This window comes from Suncus etruscus, chromosome 3 (genome assembly GCF_024139225.1).
Source record: "Suncus etruscus isolate mSunEtr1 chromosome 3, mSunEtr1.pri.cur, whole genome shotgun sequence".
Classification (NCBI taxonomy): Eukaryota; Metazoa; Chordata; class Mammalia; order Eulipotyphla; family Soricidae; genus Suncus; species Suncus etruscus.
Window position 1 is genome coordinate 140367424 of NC_064850.1, and position 22691 is coordinate 140390114.

At 48.3% G+C, this 22691-nt stretch overlaps 1 protein-coding gene across 2 annotated transcripts; it reads left to right on the forward strand.

Moving 5' to 3' along the window:
* The first annotated feature begins 1012 nt into the window (after positions 1 to 1012).
* On the forward strand, positions 1013 to 21253 carry CARD19 (caspase recruitment domain family member 19). Of its 2 annotated transcripts, XM_049770151.1 has the most exons (6): positions 1013 to 1113; positions 18100 to 18242; positions 19523 to 19676; positions 20417 to 20476; positions 20626 to 20697; positions 20965 to 21253. In XM_049770151.1, exons 1-6 carry the CDS (start codon positions 1107 to 1109, stop codon positions 21078 to 21080), a joined length of 552 nt encoding a protein of 183 aa, XP_049626108.1. In that variant the 5' UTR covers positions 1013 to 1106; the 3' UTR covers positions 21081 to 21253. The 2 variants fall into 2 exon arrangements, with proteins under 2 accessions (XP_049626108.1, XP_049626109.1); XM_049770152.1 differs by lacking the exon at positions 20417 to 20476.
* The last annotated feature ends 1438 nt before the right edge of the window (positions 21254 to 22691 follow it).

Sequence of the window (22691 nt, forward strand, 5' to 3'; positions counted from 1 at the left end):
TCAGTGACCTCCTCAACCCACCAGTCGACCTGCCTCCCATCCATTTCTGTCCAGCCTCCTCCTAGCCAGGACCTTGCAGAAGCCCCTGGGCTTCCCTGCAAGAAGTCCCCACACCTGACAGAAGCTGCTGTGCTCATGCACACCTTCACACAAGACTCCATCTCACACAGGCCATTCGAACTATCACAAACCCAGGGTTGTTTTTGGTGGCGAGGGGGAAGGTTATTTAAAAAAAAAAAAAAAAAAAAAAAAAAAGGCAGCACATCACATAAAGTGAAACTTGCTCTCAACCATTGATTTGAGTATATTCACTTTGCCGGCCACTGTCAGGCTACACTCCCAGACTGGGTCCCTATGGCAGATGAGGGTTCCAGAGGGGGGAACATATCCAAGATTCCATTTTCTCCTTTATTTGGGGGGTATTTTCTCCCGGCCCTTTGATCCAACTGGGCTCAGATGGCAAATGCCAGTCAGCCTTTTGCATCAGGCCTGGTGCCTGTAACCCTCACAGCCTGCCCTGTCCTCTCTCACAGCTCAGTTTCCTCTTTTTGGGGGGCGGTTGGGCCACACCCAGAGGGGGCTCAGGTTACTCCTGGCTCTTGGACCGCAAGGGATACAGGAGATCAGATCCAGATCTGCCAAGGTCGGCCGCGTGCAAGGAGACAAGCTATGGTATGGCTGTGCGAGCGCTCTGGCTTAGACGCAAACCTTCCCGCAGCCGAAGTCCCGAGGGGGTGGGGCTTAGAGACGTTTGCGGCCCGTCAAAGCTAGGAGACAGGTGGAGCGAGGCGGAAAGGACGGGGCTGAGAGGGGCGTGGTTTCGGGTTCGGGGCGCATGTCAGTGACGCCACCGGATCGGGTCGGTGTTTGGCGCGTCATCGTGACGCAAGGGGCGGGGTTTAAAGAGGCGGAACTCGAGGGGCGTGGATTGAAGAGGCGTGGCCAATGGGCGGAGTTTGAAGGGGCGGGGCGGGGCCGAGCGGGGTGGGGCCGAGCGGGCGGCGACGATCACCGAGACTGTCACCGAGACTGTCACCGAGCCTGGGGGCGGCCCACTTGCGGACGATCTTGGGGCGGCCGGGCGGGTGGCCGGCCGGGCCACCGCCATGACAGGTGAGTGCCGACCAGATTCGGTGTCGCCCATTCCGGGATGGAGCCCATCTCCGGGTGTCTCCCCGAGTGACACCGCTTCCGCACGCGGCGACGGATGACCTTGGCTCTTAGTGAGCTCCTTTGCCCCTCGGACTCTGCAAGGGGGTCTGCCCCTGCGAGATGAGTCAAGGGGCCGGCTCCCGAGCCTGGGTCTGGGGCGCTCCTGGGGCGGGGCCAAGCAAGGTTCTGGAGGCGGGGATCCAGTCCTATGCTCCGGTGCTGGATCCACCTGGACGTGGCTGCAGGTGTGCACTATTACGCGGTGGCTGCTGCAGTGGACACAGTCGCCCCAAGACAGGGCTAGCGGGATCGGGACCGGCTGGGCCGCTGGGGCTGATGTTCCACCTGAGAATCCCAGCCCCTTTAGCTTCTTTTCCAGCTTACACATCCTCCCAGCGCCCCTCACAACCTAAGACTCCACTGCCCTCCTGACCTCAACGAGCAGGGCTCCTGAGCATTGTGGGTCTCTCGTGGACCTTGAAGGGTGCCCCTCCCCGATCCCTTTGGTGCTGGGCGATGACAGGTCCTCCTGTAGGAGCCACCAAGGTTGTGGCAATGGCAGATGCTGCTGCCCTAAGTACGTAGGTGTCTGGAACTCAGAGGCGCAGCCACTCCCAGGACTGGCTCTTCTGCCTGGTAAACTGCAAGGAAGTCCCTGTGCTCACATCAGGCTCAGGCATTCTCACCAGGGTCTTACACGCAGGGACTTTGCATCAGCTGGGATCTGGTGACAACTGAGTCGCCCGTGCTCCTGCTTAGGCCAGGAGCATCCACTTGTCCCTCTGAATCCTTTATTTATGGACTTCCTATGAGCTTGGTGGATGTTGGGCATCTCTGCACAGCAGCACAGTGGGCCTTGGAGCATCATATGTGTGCCAGAGTCCAAGTTACAAGCCTCAGAGTGCTCTGGCCAGTGGCAAAATAAGTTCGTCCAGCTAGGCCCCTAGTCATCCTTTCTCTGCCCACCTTCTCTATTCTGTGGGAGGAGGGGGAGGATTGAGACCCAGAGAACATGGGTAAGTGTAGGATGTGAGTCTCAGGCTCTCAGCCTCTTCATACCAACTAGAGTGATCTCTGGGCCACTTCTGGCACCTCCAGGACTGCCCGCTGAAGGTTAGGCCGCATGTGTAGGCAGTGCTGGCCATGTGAGTGGTGCTGCAGCTGTTGCAGTTCAGTCTCTGCCTTGTGTGCTGGGTGTGGAGTGACTTGGGAGCTAGCCTAGGAGGAGATCGTTGGACTTTGGATTAGGGAGGGGAGGTCAAGACTTTGCTGCAGAGTGGGGCCTGGTAGGAGGAGGGCAATGAAGATGGTGACTTAGACAGGAGGAAACCACAGAGATAGGTGGTCCCTCAGGTGGGTAGGGGAGGCTCCTGGAACTTGAGAGAGGGCATGATGGGTATGGGCTGAAAAACTGGGCTTTCTGTTGGAATGACAGGCTGGGGGTGGCTGTGGCCCAGCATCTGGCAAGGCAGTACTTGGCACCAAGCTGGCAGAGGCCCGATGGGTTTTCTGTCAGAGCTTTTGTTTTTAGCCTGAATAAGCTGTCTGGAACTGTTTATCAAGTCCCGGGATGGAAACCGTTTCCTTTCTGTGCTCCTCTGTGCCTCCCAAGCTGCCTGGGTGTGGCCTGCAAACACAACGACCACAGACTGCACCAGGCCCAGTGGGGCTCTGCTCTGGGCAATACCAAATGAGTCACAGCCCCAGGCACACAGAGCCCTCACCTGGCTTGTGGCCCACAGGCTGAGTAGCTTGCCGCAGAGTGCTGGCCTCACTCCAGGGACAGCCTTGCTCTTGCCCATGGACCTAAGATGTCCACACAGTCACTTCAGAACACTACTAAGCACTTGCCAAGCTTAGTGCTTTCGGGAGACTGTGCTGCACCGGGCATCCTGGAACACACCCTCGTGATCCTGACTGGACAGAGTTCCTTGCACACTTACATGTTGTGTTCATCAGGCACTGCTAGGTCCCGCCTCTACCTATTTCCTTTTTCAATCAGTGTCTCAACTTTTCAGTCTGGGAATAGGCAGGTGGTTATGCTTGCACAGTAGAGCTCATGTGACTCTTTTGTTTTGTTTTTTGTTTTTTGGGTCACATCCAGCATTGCTTAGGGGTTACTCCTGGCTCTATGCTCAGAAATTGCTCCTGGCAGACTCGGGGGACCATATGGGATGCCAGGATTCGAACCACCATCCTTCTGCATGCAAGGCAAATGCCCTACCTCCAGCTATCTCCTCAGCCCTAGAGTTCATGTGAGGAGGCAAGTAAACTCCCCCAGTCCTCACCTCTGCTGGTGTGGACAGGCTCCATTCACTCTTGAAGGACAGAGATGGTAGGTGCCAATGCCACAGACCCAGCAGGTACCTGTTCTAGTGGTCCTGGTTTGGTATCCTTGTTTACAGTGCTCACGCGAGGGGGTGCCCAGGTCTATCTTCCAGGTGGACAGCCAAGGCTGGGAGAATCCTGAAGTTAGAAATAGACATTCTGGGGGGAAAAAAATCAGACTGAGAGATGGTAAGAGTCAGTCAGCTCACGTGCCAGAAGAATGGAGCAATTTAGAAAAGAGAAGAACTGGGGCCTGTGAGGTGGCGCTAGAGGCAAGGTGTCTGCCATGCAAGTGCTAACCAAGGAAGGACTGCGGAGTCCCATATGGTACCCCCAAGCCAGGGGCGATTTCTGAGCATAGCCAGGAGTAACCCCTGAGCATCAAACGGGTGTGGCCAAAAAAAAAAGAAAAGAAAAGAGAAGAACTTTATAGAGGTCTTTTTAGTAATAAGAGTATGCATTATTTATTTACAAAGCTTTTGTTATTTTTAAGAGAAATTTGGGGGTGCACACCTGGCAGTGTTCAGAGGACCATGTGGTGCCAAGGATCAAACCCAGGCCTTCCACGTGCAAAATCCACTACCAGCTTAAGCCCAATCTTTGGAAATGTACCTCGGAGTGGAATTGCTAGATCATTTGGCAATACTATGTTTAACTTTTGGAGGATTTCCAGGCTGTTTTCCATAGTGACGGTGCCACTTTACATGCCCATCAGCAATGTGTGAGAGATTCAGTTTTCCCAGATCCTTATTATCATCTATGTATATAAATATATGCATGTATATCATAATATATTGATCTCCCTAGTAGTCATGAAATATTGCATTGTGATATGACTTGCTTCTCTCTAATGATTAGTGATGTTGAGTTTCTATTTATGTGCTCGGTTATTTGTACGTATATCATATTTTTAAAACTTTTGGGGGAATAGTTGTGGGCCACACCCTACGGTGCTCAGGGGTCATTCCTGGTTCTTAGAAATGACCCTGTATAGTGCTTAGGGGATCATATGTGGTGTCAAGGATTTATCTGAGGTTGGTAAGGCAAATGTCTTATCTCCTGTTCCCTATTTGTAATCTTTTAAAGAAAGTTTATTTAAACCCTCTGCCCATTTTGAATCATAAGTGATTTTTTTTCTTGAATTCTAGGAGTTTTATTGATTTGGGGTATTGACCTCTAATCAGATATATACTTTGCAAATATTTTCTATTCTTCTCCAGGTTGTCTTTTTACTCTCCCACACATACTTAAAGCAGAATTTATTTCTGGACCCTATAGTTTATGTTATTGGCTTCTGTCTACTTTATGTCAGTGCCATACTGCTTTTTGTTACAGTGAACTTGTGTAATCAGTTTGAAATCAGGAAATATGAGCACAACTTTTTTATTTTTAGAAATTATTTTGAACTACAAAGATCCCTGGAGATTCCATGTAGATTTTATGACAGCTTGTTCTATCTTGGAAAAACTAAATGATTAGGATTTGTTTAGGAAGCACATTGAGTTTGAAGATCACTTTGGATCTTTGAATAACACTTTTTTTATCTTCATAATATTTATTTATTTATTTGGTTATTTGGGCCACACCTGTTTGATGCTCAGGGTTACTCCTGGCTAAGCGCTCAGAAATCGCCCCTGGCTTGGGGGGACCATATGGGATGCCGGGGGATCGAACCTCGGTCCTTCCTTGGCTAGCGCTTGCAAGGCAGACACTTTACCTCTAGCACCACCTTCCCGGCCCCTATCTTCATAATATTGACTCTTCCACTTCATAAGTACAGGATATGTTTCCTTTTTCTGTCTTCTTTATTTCAATCATATTTATAGATTTTTTTTTTTTTTTTGGTTTTTGGGTCACACCCGGCGGTGCTCAGGGGTTACTCCTGGCTGTCTGCTCAGAAATAGCTCCTGGCAGGCACGGGGGACCATATGGGATACCGGGATTCGAACCAACCACCTTTGGTCCTGGATCGGCTGCTTGCAAGGCAAACGCCGCTGTGCTATCTCTCCGGGCCCATATTTATAGATTTTATTATGCAAGTCTTTTCACCTCAATTAAGTTACTTTCTAAGCATTTTAATCTTTCTGATTCCATTGTAAATAGAATTGTTTTTATTATTTTCCCTTTTGGCTCATTTACTGGTAAATGTAGAAAGGCACCTGATACTTCTGTTCTGATTTTGAATAGTACAATTTTGCCAAATTTAATCTTTTTAGCTATATATTTTTTTTATTTTGAGGGTTTTCTTAATATGCCTTCTTTGAACAGAAATTATTATATATTTTTTGTTCTTCAAATTTGCTTTCCTTTATTTCTCTCCTCCACCCCTTCTCTAATTGGAACTTCTAGTGCTATGTTAAGTAGAAATAGTGAGCAAAATGAAACTCCTTATGTTCTTTCTTCTCTTAGGGGAAAAGCTTTCAGTCTTGGGGGCTGGAGAGATGGCACAAGCAGTAGGGTGTCTGCCTTGCACATGCTAACCTAAGACGGACCGAGGTTTAATCCCCTAGCATCCCATATGGTCCCCTAAGCCAGGAGCGATTTCTGAATGCATAGCCAGGAGTAACCCCTGAGCATCACCGGGTGTGGCCCAAAAACAAAAAACAGAACAAACAAAAAAGCTTTCAGTCTTTCACCAATTAGAATGATGTCCAGTGTATATTTTGTTATATGACATGTATCTTATTGAGGAAGCATTCTTTTATTTCCTTTTTTAACTTTATTTATTTATTAATTGATTAATTGATTGATTGATTTTGGAGCCACACCCGGTGGTGCTCAGTGGTTACTCCTGACTCTGCACTCAGAAATCGCTCCTGGCAGGCTGAGGGACCATATGGGATGCTGGGAATCAAACCGGGTCTCTCCTGGGTTGGCCACATGCAAGGCAAATGCCCTACCACTGTGCTAGCTCTCTGGCCTCACATTCTTTTATTTCTTTTTTAAAAAAATTTAATATATTATATTTTATTTAAACACCTTGATTACATACATGATTGTGTTTGGGCTTCAGTCATGTAAAGAACACCACCCATCACCAGTGCAACATTCCCATCACCAATGTCCCAAATCTCCCTCCTCCCCACCCAACCCCCGCCTGTACTCTAGACAGGCTTCCCATTTACCTCATACATTCTCATTATTAGGACAGTTCAGAATGTAGTTATTTCTCTAACTAAACTCATCACTCTTTGTGGTGAGCTTCATGAGGTGAGCTGGAACTTCCAGCTCTTTTTTCTTTTGTGTCTGAAAATTATTATTGCAAGAATGTCTTTCATTTTTCTTAAAACCCATAGATAAGTGAGATCATTCTGCATTTTTCTCTCTCTGACTTATTTGCATTCTTTTATTTTTAATTGGTTTAATTGAAAGAGGATATTTGGGGCCAGAGAGATAGCATAGAGGTAAGGCTTGCCTTTCATGCAGGACGGTCGTTCGAATACCGGCATCCCATATGGTCCCCTGTGCCTGAAAGGGGCAATTTCTGAGCATAGATCCAGGAGTAACCCCTGAGCAGTGCTGGGTGTAACCCAAAAACAAAACAAAACAAGACAAAAAAAAGAGGATATTTAATATTTTTAGAAATTATTTTTCTTTATTACTGTGATGACATGTGACCCTTAAAAAACTTTTTCTATTCTGTGACATGTTAAATCACGAGCTTTCAAGTATGTTAAACCATCCGCATATTCCTGGAATTAATCTCATTTTGGCATGGTTCTTTAAGATGTTGCTGATTTGACTTTATAATATTTGCTGTTTACTTCACTATTCATAGGGGACATTGGTATAGAGTTGGCATTAATAATTTAAGTTTTTTCTTATTAATGTTCTATTCTTGATTCAGCCTCTTTTTGTCTGCTCTTTATTATTCCTTTCCTTTTGCTAACTTTGTCTTGGACTTGTTATCTCTCAAAATTTTTCTAGTTCATGGTATTATATTAGGTTGTTGATTGGAGAGCTTTCTTGTTTATAATTATTTAAGGACCCCCAACTTGAAACCACCACCATATATTAGTTTTCTGTTCTTGTGCAGCAAGCATAGCACATTAACACAAATCTAATCTCTTTAAATCTAGTCTCCTCATTTGTCATTTCTGTTCTGGGTTGGGCATAAGGGTAGAACACTTACCTATACAAGTGAGGTTCTGAGCTCAATCCTTGATGCTTGTGGAGGGATGGTTTGGGATCATCTCAGTTTCTGTGGGACAGGAGTCAAGTCCTTCTGGATACACAAGCTGCACACATTAGCTGTATTGTACTCTCACTTGGGGCTGCTGGGAAAAAATTGCTTTCATGCCTACTTATTCTGGGTGAAATCCCCTTTCTTTCTTCTGTAGAGCTGAGAATTTGGCTAGTTGCTCTCTGCAAGCTAGAGGCCATCTTTAGCTTCAGACTATTCTGGTCTGTACATGTGGACTTCAGAAAGATCACACTAATCTCTTCCCTCCTTTCCCTTTTCCTCTCTTCATTTCCTCTTCCTTCCCCTTCCCCATTTCCCTCTCCCCTCCCCTCCTCTCTCTCCTCTCTTCTCTTCTATCCTCCCCTCTCCTCCCCTTCTTTCTTCTCCCCATTTCTCCCCTCTCCTTTCTTCTCCTCAAATCTCTTCTCCTTTCCTCAAATCTCTCTTCTCTCTCCTCCTCTCCTCTCCCCTCTCCTCCCTCCCCTCTTTTCTCTTCAGTTCCTTTTGTTTTGTTTTTGAAATTCTGATTGAAGCACCATAATTTACAAAATTATTCATGATTGAATTTCAGGCAGATAATGTTCCAACACATCCCACCATCAGTGTCAACTTCCCTCCACCAGTGCTCCCAGTTTCCTTACAATTGCTGAGCCTTTTTTTCCTTTTCATCATTAGGAGAAAGTTTTTTTTTTAATTTAATTTATTTCAAGAAAATGCATTACATAGTTGACATAACTGATAATACATGTTTAGGAAGACCAAAAGCAACATGTTGTTTTTTTTTTAAATAGAAAGTTGAAAGGAAAACTAAAGAGATGGAAGAGAAAGGAGAGTATTTTTTGAAAACTACTGACTCACATTGAATTCAATGAAGCACCAGCAGAAAGTTTAGTAAGTTCTTTAAAAAAAAAAAAAAAAAGGATAAGAGTTCAAAAAATATAAAAATAATGGTGTAAGAGTGGCAAGTGTTGTTTTTTGCATAGGCCCAGCAAAATATGGGTAAAATGGGAGAAAAAAAAAGCCTTGTCCTAAATACAAAGAGACCTTATACCTGAAGTTCTCTGGCATAAGACTGACTCTGGGCTCCAGGCATACTAGGTTGTCCAACCCCTGAGTCATTTTCTGTGGTGAAATTTTTTCAAACATTAGCTGTTGTTGTTGTCCGGTTTCTGTAGTTATAGATTCTGGCTTCTGTGCCAGAAGAATTCTGGTTTCTGTGTTTTATCAAAGTCAGGATGTGGAGCGTCCTCCAGTTTCACCTCACCATCAGATGCAGAGCATCCTGCCCTGCAAGCAAGTTGCTGCTCTCTGTGAGTCATCTGGGTGTCAAGGAAATACTCCTTAAAGTAAAGTCAATGCCAAGGTAGGGTAGGGTCTCCCCTGGTTGTGGTTTGCCTCCTGGTGATGTTGTAGAAAATTGTGGTTGTTTCCATAGATGGTCAATGCTTCAGGGGTGTATGGGCAATGCCCATTCTTTGAAGGCTTGAGCCATGTCATTATGCCAGTGTTCCGGGTATAAGGCCTAACTGCATTTCAAAATTTGTGTTCCTATCTCTTTAGATAATAACTTGTTTGCATATGTAATATTTTCCCATTTTAATGCACCTATACAAAAGAGGAACAATGCCACAATGTATTATTGGTGCCTCTGGGGAGCCAAAAGAACAAGTCCAACAATCCCCTTAACTTGGTTCTAACATGAATTCTTTTTTGGGGGGGTGGGGGTCACACCCAGCAGTGCTCAGGGGTTACTCCTGACTCCACGCTCAGAAATCACTCCTGGCAGGCTCAGGGGACAATATGGGATGCTGGGATTTGAACCACCGTCTTTCTGCAAACACCATACCTCCATGTTATCTCTCCAGCCCCCGTGGTTCCCTTTTTCTAAGGAGAGTAAATAGTCCAGGGTCTGCTTTCTGGCTTCACCATTTGGTTCCTCTACATGCCCTGAGTGTCGCACTTTTTTTTTTTTTTTGGTTTTTGGGTCACACCCGGCAGGTCTCAGGGGTTATTCCTGGCACTATGCTCAGAAATTGCCCCTGGCAGGCACAGGGGACCATCTGGGATACCTGTATTCGAATGACTGTCCTTCTGCATAAAAGGCAAATGCCTTACCTCTATGCTATCTCTCCAGCCCCTCTAACATGAATTCTAAAGCAAAAGATGCTTCTACCATAATTAGTTGTTAAACAGATTTCTTTGTGTTAAATACAAAGAAAGAAAGGAAGGAAGGAAGGAAGGAAGAAGGAAGGAAGGAAGGAAGGAAGGAAGGAAGGAAGGAAGGAAGGAAGGAAGGAAGGAAGGAAGGAAGGAAGGAAGGAAGGAAGGAAGGAAGGAAGAAGGAAGGAAGAAGGAAGGAAGGAAGGAAGGAAGGAAGGAAGGAAGGAAGGAAGGAAGGAAGGAAGAAAAACTAACAAACAAACAGAAAACAGTGGGCACAATTGTCACTGTATAAGGGGATATTCAGTAAGAGTTGTAGCGGTTAAAGGAATACATCTAGGATATATATATATATGTATATATATATATATATGCATGTCTCTTTTATGTCATTAAAAATAGTTGAGAGGAGAGTGCTGAATCCTGGACGCCACTTTGGTCTGTGATTTGGCCTGCTGGAGTCTGCAAAATGACTCATAGCATTTCCATATCAGAAAATGCCTTTGAGTGGGAACTAATCAGAAACCTAGTTGGGCCGGAGAGATAGCATGGAGGTAAGGCCTTCCATGTAGAAGGACAGTGGTTCAAATCCCGGCATCCCATATGGTTTCCCGTGCCTGCCAGGGGCAATTTCTTTTTTTTTTTTTATTTTGGTTTTTTTTTTTTTTTTTTTTGGTTTTTGGGCCACACCCGGTGGTGCTCAGGGGTTACCCCCTGGCTGTCTGCTCAGAAATAGCTCCTGGCAGGCACGGGGGACCATATGGGACACCGGGATTCGAACCAACCACCTTTGGTCCTGGATCGGCTGCTTGCAAGGCAAACTCCGCTGTGCTATCTCTCTGGGCCCCAGGCGCAATTTCTGAGCGTAGAGCCAGGAATAACTCCTGAACACTGCAGGGTGTGACCCCCCCCCAAAAAAAAAAAAAAGAAAAAAAAAGAAAAGAAAAAAAGAAAGCTAGCTGGGTAGCAACCACAGTAACACAGTGAAGGAAGGTAAAGGACAGACGGTTGCTGAGAATAGATAGATACAAACAGAGTACTGGTTTTTTGCAGCCTGAGAGTATTTTTTTCACTTTGGTAGCTGGTTGGCAGCTGGCTTGGGTGAGGATAATAATGGCTTCATGGGTAGCCAAGAACTGAGGGTAAAAATGGTTAAATGTGGAGTAATAGGCTGTGGGAGTGAGGGAGTAAAGGACTAAAAATGAGCTTTGGGTGTGAGCCAAGGCGGGAAGGAAATTATACAACATAGACATTCTGTATATGACAGTGTAAACCCAATAATATCAAAAAAATTGTCTATACATTCCGCACGGGTCATTAGCCCCCGTGCAGTTTCAGAACAGACAGGGGAAGGAAGGAAAGTTGCCTGCGACTTCCTGAAGCCAGCACCTCTTGTGCTGCCATCCCCCAGGGTGGCAAGCACTCCCGACCCCCAGGAAGGAAAGAGATCCTTCGAGAGCTGGAAGCCCGGAAGGTCACCACCCCCACCAAAACCCTCCGGAGCTGGGTGGGGAATGGGGAGAGCCTTGGGTACCCTTTAAACTCCTTGGTGGGACCCACCTCGCTGCCCCCCTGAGTGTGTGGCCCAGTGGTAGCCCTGGAGCTCCGGAGGAAGGAGGTGGAAAGGTTCTGGGATGACCCAAGCCCCGCACCCTTCCCAGGCCTGGTTAAAAAGGCCTTTGGCGGGGCCGGGCGGTGGCGCTAAAGGTAAGGTGCCTGCCTTGCCTGTGCTAGCCTAGGACGGACCGCGGTTCGATCTCCCGCGTCCCATATGGTCCCCCAAGCCAGGAGCAACTTCTGAGCATAGCCAGGAGTAACCCCTGAGCGTCACCGGGTGTGGCCCAAAAACCAAAAAAAAAAAAAAAAAAAAAAAGGCCTTTGGCATGACAGAGGCCCACTATTCCCCATGGTGGCAATCACTTCCAGCTCCCAGGAAGGAAACGAGAAAGTTTTTTTTGTTTTTGTTTTTGTTTTTGTTTTTGGGTCACACCCAGTGACGCTCAGGAGTTACTCCTGGCTATGCGCTCAGAAGTCACTCCTGGCTTGGGGGACCATATGGGACGCCAGGGGATCGAACTGCGGTCCTTCCTAGGCTAGCGCTTGCAAGGCAGACACCTTACCTCTAGCGCCACCTCCCCGGCCCGAGAAAGTTTTTCTTTAAGTGTCACCTTAAACTGCTAAGAATTTTAATTAAACATAACAATTAAACATGCCAAAGAGAAGTCTTGTTGTCAAACAAACCCACCAAACACCTTTGCTGGCCTTTTTAATCTCATTTTTTTGTGTGGTTTTTGGGTCACACCCGGCAGTGCTCAGGGGTTACTCCTGGCTCCATGCTCAGAAATTGCTCCTGGCACATACGGGGGACCATATGGGATGCCGAGATTCGAACCGATGACCTTCTGCATGAAAGGCAAACGCCCCACCTCCATGCTATCTCTCCGGCCCCTTTAATCTCATTTTTAAAATTATTATTATTTGTTTTGTTTTTGGGCCATACCTGGTGTCACTAGGGGTTACTCCTGGCTCTGTGCTCAGAAATTGCTCCTAGAAGGCTTAGGGCACCATATGGGATGCAAGAATCAAACCTGGGTCCATCCTGAGTTGGCTGCATGCAAGGCAAATGCCATACCACTGTGCTATGCTCTAGCTTTAATCTCTTCTTTTGTTTTGTTTTTGGTCCACACCCAGTGATGGTCAGGGGTTACTCCTGGCTATGTACTCAGAAATCACTCCTGGCTTGGGGGACTATATGGGATGCTGGGGGATTGAACTGCCATCCATCCTAGGTTAGTGCGTGCAAGGCAAACGCCCTACCACTTGCGCCACTGCTCTGGCTTCTTCAGTCTCATTTAAAAAATGTTTTCTCTTTTCAGGGAAGGGGAAAAAAAAAGGAATTTTTCCCTTTTGTTTTAAACAAGAGAAAGTGGACTGTCTGTGATCACACAGTGGAAGCATCTTATGCAGGGAGAAGAGAGAGAGTCCGCACTTAGACTGCATTCCCTGGGAAAGGAAGCTAAGGGTTTCCTTTTCCTCACATAACACTATGGTGATGTTGATTCATGACATTTTTGTTGAAGCAAGAATGTATAAAATTATTTGCTTGTGTTATCATAAAGAGAAAAGAGATTCTTTTCCCACTGGATTCTGCTCAAGGTACTTCTTCCTGAATAAAGCAAGCCATGGTGTAAAGAAGTAAAAAGCGATCCCCCACTCCAGAATAGTACAACATGAGTGAGAACATGAAGGAGGGACTGGGGAAAGAAGATCAGAGCATCTTCTTAAAGTGTTTCCTTAGTTATTTTATTATTTCTCCTCTTCTTCATTTCCACCTTCATCCTCACCCCCATCTTCTCTCTCTCCCACTCTTCGTTCTTCTACCTCTTTATTGTCATAATCTTTCCTTTCTTCATCATCCATGACAAGAATCAAGTAGGACTGTGATGGATATGGTCAACTGTCACCTTTGATGATCTTGGCGATTGCATCTTCTCCTGCATCAGAAAAGGCCAGTGAAGACCTGAAGAAGCTCTGTCTGCCTTCCTGCCTCGTCTGCCTGAGTATGACTTGGATATTGTGTCAGGTCCTTTCCAGATTTCCATTTGATTTTAGTAAACATTGAAGATGGATTGCTATTTTTGTCTGGATGAATTTTTTAAATAAATATATATAAATGAATACAATAGTGGTATACAGATAGCTTTACGTACATACATATATATATATATATATATCTGATTTTTTGTTTTGGAGCCATATCTGGTTGTGCTCAAGGCTTACTCCTGACTCTGTGCTCAGGGGACCACCAGTGGTGCTAAGGATTGAACCAGGCTAGGCACATGTAATACAAAGCATTCTACCTGCAGTACTATCTCTCTAATCTACTACTGCTGTATTTATTGTTTAAACATATTCACACCAGTACAAACTATCAGAGATTCACACTTGTGTGAGGCTTAAATAGTACAAATCACTATGCCCATATTCACATGCTAATAAGTAATGACAATTTTCAGTTTAGCTTAGTTTGTAAGGACCCTTTGTGGCAGGTGGAAAAAAATGGCTCCCACCCCAAAAGTCGTTCCCTTGCTGGCTCATGAATTATATAGCAGTTCACCTGACCCCTGATTATCTCATGTAGTATGGCAGGTGAATTGGGGGACTGGGGAGCAAGGAAGATGGCCTCAAGAGCAGAGTGCTTTCACTTTCTGCTCAACTGGTTAGCCAGGGAAGTGCTGGGTTAGTAAAATCAGCTTATGAGCTCAGATGCTAATTGTCTCATCATCTCTGTAGCTGCTAAACTTGCCTGAAATCCACTTGATCTACACAAGACTAGATCACCACCCAGATTATCGGGGAACTATGAACTCAGGCTGGAGGGAGGAATTACTCTTTGCAGTAAAGAAAAGCCAGCCCTAACTCTTGCCTTTGTGCAGAAAAGAATTTCAGGAGAGAGAGAGGAGAGAGAAAGAGAAGGAGGGAGGGAAGGAGGAAGGGAATAAAGGAAGGAGGAAGAGAGAGATAGGGAGAGAGAGAGGATGATAAAGTGTCAAACAGAGTGAACCTCAGATGAAATTCTTCAGAGAAAACTTTATCTTTAAAATAAGTGTTTTTAGGGGCCAGAGAGATGAAACAGTGAATATGACATTTACCTTGCATGCAGCTTACTTGGATTTAATTTCCAACACCAACATATAAAGCTCTGAATCTACTAGGAGTGATCTCTGATCTCAGAGCCAGAAATAAGTCCTGAACACTGCCTGGCATGGCCCCAAAACAAAGACTAAGCAAACAAAAAAGAATCAGTATTTTCATGAAAACAGAAATCGATTTGTAACCTGATTCAATATTTTCAAATCCTATCACATCAACTCTTGCTGAGGCTAACAAATGTTGTCTCCAACCCTTCCTCTTCCCTGACACCCTTCTGAAATTGGAACTTGGGAAATCAATTTTGATATCTTTTTAAAAAATGGTTCGTGGAGTTAGTTATATTTTAGTTCTACTTTCAAAATCTCTTCACTGGCTTGATCATTAAGTCTGTTTTATATGTTCCATTGTATCTTCCTGCCAATTTTTTCCATCCTGCATGCCCAAGGAGTCCGAATCCTTCTGTGTCTTGGGGAAGCAGGGCCATATTGGTTTTTACATCTGAGACTGGAGTGAGGCCAAGTGTTTGAGGGTCATGCGTGAAAGCAAGTCCATGGCACAGACCTGTGGGGCAGAAGAGATGGGGCGGGAGGATCTGGGAACACTCAATATGAAGACTTTTTCCTCAAGCCAGCAGATGCAAAGTGAATTTCCTGCCAAGGTAATCTGTATAAAGCAAAAGCCTGAGAGTGACAGTGCATTGTGGTTGCAATGTTCTGTTAGCTAGAAGCAGGCCACTGGCCTCACAAACACTTGGAGGAGATACACTGTCAACCTTTAAATGTGCTTCTGGAACTGGGCATTTCTTCACAGCACATTTTTGATGTAACTTCTAGAAATGTTTTCTGATTTCGGTTTCCCGGCTTCTGTCTACAACACTTGTACTTGTCAGCACTTCTGGCATGTCTGGCACTATGTCTTTTCCCCAGTTGTTTCCCACACCTCTGAGGGACACCAGGTGAGTGTCCTGTGACTTGGCTCCACTCTGCTCCGGTCTGCTTGGAAGTAGCGTCAGAACTTACTGTTCAGGGGCTCAGTCCCTCGAGGCTGCCTCCACTGTGGATGCCAGTCACAAGTCTCGATTGCCTTGGGTGCTTCTCACTGCTCAACTCAGAAGCACAGTCCCTTCTTCATGGTTCAGTCAGTTTGCCATGATTTTGAAACCTACTCAGGGACACACACTGAACATGCAGATAGAAGAGATATGTATGAGGCAAGAAATGTGGGGAGGAAATTGTACCTGCCAGGCCTGCCATTCATTCATTCCTCCATGGGTCCAGCACCCCCAACTCTTTAGGTATGGACAGAGGGTTTTCTGGGAATTTCATTAGAAAATCAAGGGCCTGGGCCCGGAGAGATAGCACAGCAGCGTTTGCCTTGCAAGCAGCCGATCCAGGACCAAAGGTGGTTGGTTTGAATCCCGGTGTCCCATATGGTCCCCCATGCCTGCCAGGAGCTATTTCTGAGGAGACAGCCAGGAGTAACCCCTGAGCACCGCCCGGTGTGGCCCCAAAACAAAACAAAAACAAAACAAAACAAAAAAACCCCAGAAAATCAGGGGCCATGGGGCTGGAGAGATAACACAGCGGTGTTTGCCTTGCAAGCAGCAGATCCAGGACCCAAGGTGGTTGGTTCAAATCCTGGCATCCCATATGGTCCCCTGTGCCTGCCAGGAGCTATTTCTGAGCAGATAAGCCAGGAGTAACCCCTGAGCACTGCCGGGTGTGGCCCAACCCCCCCCGCCCCCCCAAAAAAGAAAAGAAAATCAGGGGCCATGGAACATTGACTTGATTGCCAGCCCCTCTGCCCTACCAGAGGTTTGAGTAGCCCTGGAAGATTCTACTTTATTAACCACCTATTAGTTCCCTCTCAACCAGCTCCCTTTATGGCTCTTTCGTTAACCAGTGTCAGCCCCCCATCCCCACTCCATCACCTCATGAACACAATCCTCTCCTTTCAGGGAATGGTGAAAGGAGATTGTTAGGAACAACAGAAGATGCTTCTTCATATTTCTGGTTCTTATTAGGAAATTCCAAGGGTTTAGGTTGCTTGCTTGAGGAATATATTTTTTATAAGTCACAAGTATGTCACCTTGTATGGAAGGAATATGCCCATCTGCCCTTTTGATTGGAATTTAATTCATTAACATTTTGGGGGGTGGGGGCACACGTAGCAGTGCTCAGGTCTTACTCCTGATTCGTGCTCAGGGATTACTCCAGGTGTGCTCAAGGGATCATATGGGATGCCGAGGATCAAAGCCAGGTCAGCTATGTCCAAGGCAAATGCCCTACCCTCTGAACTGTCACTCATACCTCATAATCCGTTTACATTTAAAGGAATTGTGTCTTTTTTTTCTTCTGTATATCTTGTAACCTTTCCCTCTTCATTTTTTTCTACTACCTCCTACTTTTGGTTCTAGTTGGCTTTTTATAATAACACCTGGATTTCCTTTCGATGTTTTTTCTCTGGTTACCAGAGTTAGGATGTTCTGCAGCTCTAATAGTCTAGTTCGAATGGACAGCCACTTAACCTCAGTGCCATTCATACTCTCTCCGCAGAGTGCCAAGTTGGCCATGTGATTCAGGTGACACACCAGAGGGGTTTCTACCAACTCATACCCACTGTCAGCTCTGTTTCTGAAATTTGGAGGCCAAATCCAGTGGTGTTCAAGGCCACTTCTCATTCTGCGCCCAGTCCTAGCAGTGCCTAGTGACCCCTCTTTGGTGTTGGATATCACTCTTGGCCTGTCATTCTGAGGAGTACTTTGTTGGGAATCTGGAAGGATCTGGAAGAATTATGAAGGATCTGGAAGAATCTGGGAGGTGTGCCGCCTGTGGGTAGAAAGAGCTCATGTGTCCTCACCCAGACCCTGAACAGTGTCTCCTCTTAGAATTGCTAAGTTAGGGGGCCGGAGAGATAGCAATGGGGTAAGGTGTTTGCCTTTCGTGCAGAAGGATGGTGGTTCGAATCCCGGCATCCCATTGAACCCCCAAGCCTGCCAGGAGCGATTTCTGAGTGTAAATCCAGGAGTAACCCTAAGCGCTGCTGGTGTGACCAAAAAACTAAAAAAATGGGGCCGGGCGGTGGCGCTGGAGGTAAGGTGGCTGCCTTGCCTGCGCTAGCCTAGGACGGACCTCGGTTCGATCCCCCGGCGTCCCATATGGTCCCCCAAGAAGCCAGGAGCAACTTCTGAGCGCATAGCCAGGAGTAACCCCTGAGCGTCACAGGGTGTGGCCCAAAAAAAAAAAAAAAACAAAAAACTAAAAAAAAAAAAAATTGCTGTTAGAGCTTTTCTCTTCCACTAGACCCCCTGGACCTGGCTACTTCCAAAGGGCCCAGAACAGCAGATTCTCAACACCCCTCCCCACACATGTGATAAATGGGTTTAGTGATGAGGGGCCAGTGCTGAGTCTACATGTCTAGCGACCCTCATCCCCTGTCCACTCTTCTTCTATGGCAGAGTTGGTAGCACATGGGGTTGGGGGTGGCTTTTCGGGAGCTCTGGGCTCTGCACATCAGCGGTGTTCACAGGGCCTGAGGCCTTGTTGCCAGGGCTCAATCAAGGCTGCCTGGGGCCCCTCAGAGCCTTGGGCTGCTTGGTACCTCTGTGCTCTCTGTGCTTCCAGCTCAGACCTTCTGTGATCGACTGCTCCAGGACACGCCTTTCCTGACGGGGCCCGGCCGTCTCAGTGAGCAGCAAGCAGACAGGATCATTCTGCAGCTGAACCGCTATTATCCCCAGATCCTCAGCAACGAAGAGGCAGAAAAGGTGCTTCAAGGACACCCCCACACTCCCTACTCCTTCCTGGGGTCAAAGGATTTGGTGGGAGACAGAAACCTATGTCCTAGGGTAACCTTGGGCCTGCTAGCAGGGCCACAAGAGACATAATTCACTAGGGCACAAACAGGGGTGGAATGGAAGTAGGGGGCACTGGGTGGACCCCCACTGCCTCTCAGCTTTACATGGGCAAACTGGCTGTGCCCTCAATGTAGGTAGTCCTGGAGACCTGGGATTTGGAACACTGGGTACATCCTAGCACTTCCCCAATTTTCCCCTGAGACCATGCCTTGGCGTTCAAGGCTACCTCTCAGCTGGGCTAATGGCCGGCCCTCCCACTGGGAGCTGTGGGAAATTCCTGCTGCAGAGTAACTGCTTGACCTGGGCAGTCCCAAAAGCTGACGCTTCTCCTGGGGCACACAGGACAATCCCCCAAAATAGAATCAGTGGGGACTGCCTGCTTCTGGCTGCATCACTTTTTTGGTTAATAAGAACCACAGAAAAGAGAGAGAGAGAGAGAGAGAGAGAGAGAGAGAGAGAGAGAGAGAGAGAGAGAGAGAGAGAGAGAGAGAGAGAGAGAGAGAGAGAGAGAGAGAGAACCACAGAAAGCAGAAGTTTCAGTGTTATGTCAGGATTGGAAGTCTGGGGCATGCTCCTTGTGAAAGATTTCGAGTTCCTGACGTCCATAGACAGAAATGGGAAGCCCCTATACTTACACATCTGCTTGGCCCTCTCTTCCCCCAATTTGCCCCTTTTTTCCACTGCTCCTTTTGGCCTCTTCTGCATTCTGGAACTGTTCCTCCTCCCTGTGGCACCATGCATAACCATCAGGGGGCAGCACTGGGCTGGTCTCCTCTCTCTGGTGCTTTGTTTGCTGACCTTTAGAACAACTTGATCCTATGCAAACATCCCACCAATCTTAGTTTTCCTCCTGGGCCCTGGAGTTATTTTGCAGGTTCTTGGATCACACACCCATAGGAAAGCGTGTCCAGGCCTTGCCTCCCTGGTCCCCAACAAGGACCCTCTCTTGTGTGGGGGCTTATTCCCGTGTAGGAATGAGAGCAACTGGCCAGAGTCACTCAGCACAAAGTGGTAGCCAAGTCACACCTTCCCTCTTCTCCGTGGGTTCTGTGTGACAAAGACATTTGGTAGCTACACTGTGACTGCAAGTCACAGGTGTGCGGTGGTGTCACCTGAATGACAGGTGACACCTGAATGGTGTCCATTCAGGCCCCAGGGTCCCACCTGACTTGACCCTGTACCCTCCCCAGTTCCGAAACCCTAGAGTGGCACTGCGTGTACGGCTCTGCGACCTGCTGGGCCACCTGCAACGGAGAGGCGAGCAGCACTGTCAGGAGTTCTACCGTGCCCTGTTCATGCACGCACCACCCCTACATGCCCGCTTGCCCAGCCGCCGTGCCCTGGGTGAGTGCCTGCAGTCCGTCAGCTCAGAGGCGCTGGGGCCTGCCAGGTGTTTGTTCTCCTGTCCCCTATCAGATGCTTCATTCCAACTACCGCTCACTTCCCTTCCTTTCTCTCCTCTCTGCCCCTCACTCACTCTGTTCCCCTTGTGCCAGTTTTTGCCAACCCCAGTTAACTGACGATGTCTAGGGCTGTGGAGCTGGGCCCCCCCTCTCCTGTGGTGACCCCCTTAGTCTTCAAGGGACAGGTCCTTAGTGTAGAATATCCTGCCAGGAGGACAGCTAAGTCTTGTAACCTATAGTGACTCCTGGGTGAGCTGGACCCGAGCTCAGGCCCCAGTAGCCTCTAGCAGGACTCCGCTGTACCTCTGCTCACTGACCTCAGCCCACCCTGGTGTCAGGTGAGTGTGTGGTGGGTGGGGGTCTTGGGGGTCACTGACCCCAGCCCACCCTGGTGGCAAGTGAGTGTGTGGTCAGTGGTGGCCTGGAGGTCACCCTCTGGCTGCAGGATCAAGTGCATGTCTTGGAGGTGAGTGCTGGTGCCCCATGGGATGCCACCCTCCTCCAGAGAGGGCAGGGGTGCCCACTGCAGGCTTCTGAGTCCCCTACTCATGTGCCTACCTCCTGCAAGTACCCCCAGGGACAGGGGTTTGGTGGGGAGCTGTAGGGCATAGCCGCCCACTCCTTCCTATCTAGCCCAGCCAAGACTAACCCACCCTACGATTCTGTGATTTTTGTTTCCAGAGGACTCAGAGAGCACAGAGCTAGCCTGGGCGGCTGACAGCCACGAGCTCAGTGACAGGGGTAACGGCCTCCCTCGCCCACCCCGTCCCACCCCCACGCTGGGCCTCAGGGCACCTCCTCTCCAGGCTGGCCTCCAGTTCTGGCCTCTCGTGATGGACCCCAGGGGCCCCTTGGGTAACTGCTCACCCTGTGGACTTGTGTCTCCCCAGGACCTGTGGCTTTCCTGGCCTGCCTAGGCCTGGCAGCGGGTCTGGCCTTGCTCTTGTACTGCAGCCCTCCAGGTGGGTGCTGCTCTGTGCCTCAGTTTCCCTGAGGGAAGGGGATGAAGGGGACCCATGTGTGTAAGGCCTGATTGCCATCACAGGTGTCAGAGGACTCTCTTGTGGGAAGAAGGGCGTCTGCCCTCTACCAACCTATGAGAGCACACCATAGCTGGGCTCTCTGCAAGTAGGCCTGGGGTCTAGGTGAAGAACTCTTGCTGGGGCCCAGTCCCTAAGTAGAAGGCTGAAAGACCTGAGTAGGGATCCTGAGACCCTTCTGTCTTTCAGACTCCAAAGTGCTCCCAGGGACCAGGCGTGTCCTGGCCTTCTCCCCGATCATCCTGGACCGGCACGTCAGCCGCTTCCTGCTGGCCTTCCTCACAGAAGACCTGGGAGTGCTCTGATGCTGTCTCCAGCTCCCCACCCCCAGATAACCAAAGAGCCCCTTCACCTGCTGGGGCCACTTATTTTCTACTCATTTATTTTCTACAATTTATCATTTCTGCAAAAAGCACATCATCCTCATGTACAAAGGTGCTCAGCAACATTAAATGTCTGAATCTGGCTTTATCTTGAACATGCTGTGAATGTTTCTTACTTCTCTGGGACAGTGCTGCTAGCCCGAGCTGGGTCAGAGGCTCTTGGTTCTACATCCATTCTGGGCCCAGCCCTGAGTCACACTGTCTTCCAGTTATCTCTTGGTCTCCCTTGCGTCCGAGGCAACCTTGCTAACCTTTCTCTACCTCCTGGGTAGAACGTGTCACCATCTCCCCATCTCTCTGTCACTGGACTTCCCTCCTCTACACTGTCCCAGATCTCTGCTACCACCATGTGCCTTCCAGGCCCTTCTGCTGCTTCTGCCCAGCATATCCTCCCCTGACAGACCTCCTGGGGTCATTGTTCACCCACCCTGGTGCCAGCCACTGCCCCCAAGTCACTCAATGCCCTGGCAGGTAAGAGCTGTGTTCCTGCTTCTCTAGGTAGGAAACAGCAGCTGGCATGTGAATGGAGGCTGCTGAGCTATACCTTCTACCTCTGTTACCCTGCAGAGTCACAAAGTCGGCACCAGCCCCACAACCTGCAGCCCTATAGCTAGAAACAGTCTTGCCTGCCCTCAGGGGCATGAAGCCTTATCCCTGTTCCCATAGAACTTTCTAGAGCTTTAAGGCTCACAGAACCTTCTAGAACTTTAAAGCCCTTGTCCTGGACACTGGCTCCTGCCTTCTGCATAGCTGGGATTTGAGCATGTCCATTCCTTCCCTCTATGGGACTCCTGGGCCTGCTTGGACATGTGGGGTGAGGTGATGGATCCCAGGTCAGAGGCCCAGGCCTGATGATGGCCTGGCATTACAGGGTCTCTGGGCACTGTCCCCTCAACCAGGTCATGTTTGTCTTACCTGCTTTCCTTGGGCTCAGGATCTGGGGTGGAAAGTGCATAGGCAGCAGGGTAGGCACAGATAGGATAGGGTCCTTAGGTCCATCTTAGTACTCTCGGCATATTGGGGTACCAGGTCTTTTAGTCCCAGAGCTGTGCCCTGGCTCCTGTCCCACTCTACGTCATCTGAGGGTGGGTTATCCTGGGCACAGGGAGGGGCTGGGTTATGGAGCCAGGGCCACACAGTGGCTCCACTGCCCCCACATGCGCGCGCGCGCGCACACACACACACACACACACACACACACGTTCACAGCACACAGGAGCAAGCTGTCTAGACCTGAGCTCCCTGGCCGCAGCCTTGCACATCGACCTGTCCAATGCTGGGCACGGGCAACTGGGCATGGCTCCTTTTCCAGCCACCCTGTCCATCAGCTTCTTCCCTTGAGTCTTTTTGGGGAAACACATTATTTGTCAACCAGAGAATCATCATGAGTTTGCGTTTTTCCACTGGGGCTCTGGATGCCCTGGAGAGACTGACAGTGGAGCTGGGAGTTTCCTGCTTATTTTTGGGGCACAGGGACCATGTTCAGTTCCTGTGTGGACTGCTGACATGCCACACTTGGTCCCCGGAGGTCTT